The following is a 1,885-nucleotide window of genomic DNA, read 5'->3' on the forward strand; positions in this document are numbered from 1 at the left end:
AGAGAGAGAGAGGGAAAGTGAGAAAGCAAGCCACCCGGTCCAGGACCTGAACCGTTGTCGGCCATGTGGGAGTCCAGCACCCTTAACCACCATGCCACCTGCTAGCCCTGATAATTATTTGTTTTTTTTTTAAAGAAAAGTCGTTTGTCTCGCTTCACCAGGGACGTCTGTGACTCTGGCCTCTCCTCCCATGCGTACGCAGCAGTGAGGCGCCCAGGGACCACTGGGCCCCGATCCCTTGCCTTGAGCTCTGCTCAGGCCCTGGCAACCTCCCCACCAGCCTGGCCAGCAGCAGCACAGTGCAGGGGCAGACGATGCATGGGTGGGGACCTCGGGACCTCAGGGCCTGGGAGCTGGACCGTCCTGGCCCGAGTGTCCGGCGGATGCCTGCGGGGTTTCCTGAGGGCTCTGCAGCGGCCGCAGAGCTCAGCCCCTCTGTCCGTCTGCAGCTGACATCGGCGACCTCTTGGAGCAGTTAGTGGAGGAGATCACGGGCTCCCTGTCGGGCCCTGCCAAGGATTTCTACCAGCGGGAGTTTGACTTCTTCAACAAGATCACCAACGTGTCGGCCATCATCAAGTAAGCAGCGGCAGCAGAGCAGCCTTCGGGGGGCTGTCGGGATGTCGGGGAGCGTCAGTGCTGAGCTGGGCCCGCTGCCCACGCTCCCGGGCAGGCGGTGGGGAAGCGCTGCCCTGCGTGGCTCAGCCTCCCCACGTCAGAGAGGCCTGTCCCCTTGCGTACACGGTCCCACTGGTGGAGGCCACTCTGCTCCCCCCAGCTCCGAAGGATCCCGGGGTATCAGGAAACCCAACCTTGGCAGCTTCTGGCATTGCTTCCCTGAACCCACGGTTCACGTGGCCCCGACTCCAACCTTGGGCATCGGTGGCTTTGCCCATTTGCAGGGGACCCAGTCCTGGGTCATGGGCGAGCCCAGTCAGAGGGGTGCTGGGCGTGGTCCTGACTGGCCCGTTCCTGGGCTGACCCCAGTACTCGGGCTGCTACGAGCTGGTCACCGTGAGGCCCGTCCACGCCTCCTGAGGCCCTTCCGTGGCCGGGTGCAGGGGCAAGTGGCCATGCAGCTTCCAGCACGAGCGGAAGAAGGGGCGGGCGGCACCTCGTGGGCACTGTCAGGTGACCTCAGTTCACCCTCACCCCATCTGAAGGCAGGACGTCGGTGGGGCCTGGCCAGGGCCGCACAGCAAGTGGACACCAACCAGTGTGCGGCCCCGAGCTGCCGACCCCACTGGGCTGCCTCTGACCGCAGCACGTACACACCCGCGGGCGGGCGAGGACAGCCAGCAAACAATCCATGGCCTGCCTCTGACCGCAGCACGTACACACCCGCGGGCGGGCGAGGACAGCCAGGAAACAGTCCATCGAGGAGGGACACGGCAGGGACTGCCGCGAGCTGTCTCCTGGGGACAGAGGCCTGGAGAGGGACCCGGACAGGAGGGGGCCCCAACCCCCGAAGCCGGTTCCTGCCAGAGTCAAAGCAGCCTTCTGTGTCGGTTCTCAGGCCCTACCCGAAAGGCGACGAGAGGAAGAAGGCGTGTCTGTCGGCTCTGTCGGAGGTGAAGGTGCAGCCGGGTAAGCAGGCGGCCTGGGAGCGAGAGGGCGGCGGGGGCTGCTCTCCTCTCCGGGCAGCGCAGGGCAGGCCTGAGACAGTGGTTTGGCCAACCCACACCCCGTCAGCCCTTGGGAGCCTGAACTGTCACTACCCCGACCCCTTTCCAGTATCTGCCCCTGGGAGGCTGGCGCTGCTTGTAGGGGTGTTATTTATTATTCTTATTCTTGGGACCAGCAGTTGGCATAATGGCTACGTCGCTGGACTCCCATGTAACCGACCACGGTTCAAGTCCCAGACCTGGTGGTTTAAACTCACACC

General features: G+C 64.2%; 1 protein-coding gene across 1 annotated transcript in view; it reads left to right on the forward strand.

Moving 5' to 3' along the window:
* Positions 1 to 1,885, forward strand: part of PI4KA (phosphatidylinositol 4-kinase alpha) — a 140,023-nt gene that overhangs the window by 126,753 nt on the left and 11,385 nt on the right. The window contains 2 exon segments of the mRNA XM_027770696.1: positions 405 to 579; positions 1,517 to 1,587. Coding sequence (XP_027626497.1) covers positions 405 to 579; positions 1,517 to 1,587 — 246 coding nt within the window.

Source organism: Tupaia chinensis, unplaced genomic scaffold (assembly GCF_000334495.1).
Source record: "Tupaia chinensis unplaced genomic scaffold, TupChi_1.0 Scaffold000024_1, whole genome shotgun sequence".
Lineage (NCBI taxonomy): Eukaryota > Metazoa > Chordata > Mammalia > Scandentia > Tupaiidae > Tupaia > Tupaia belangeri.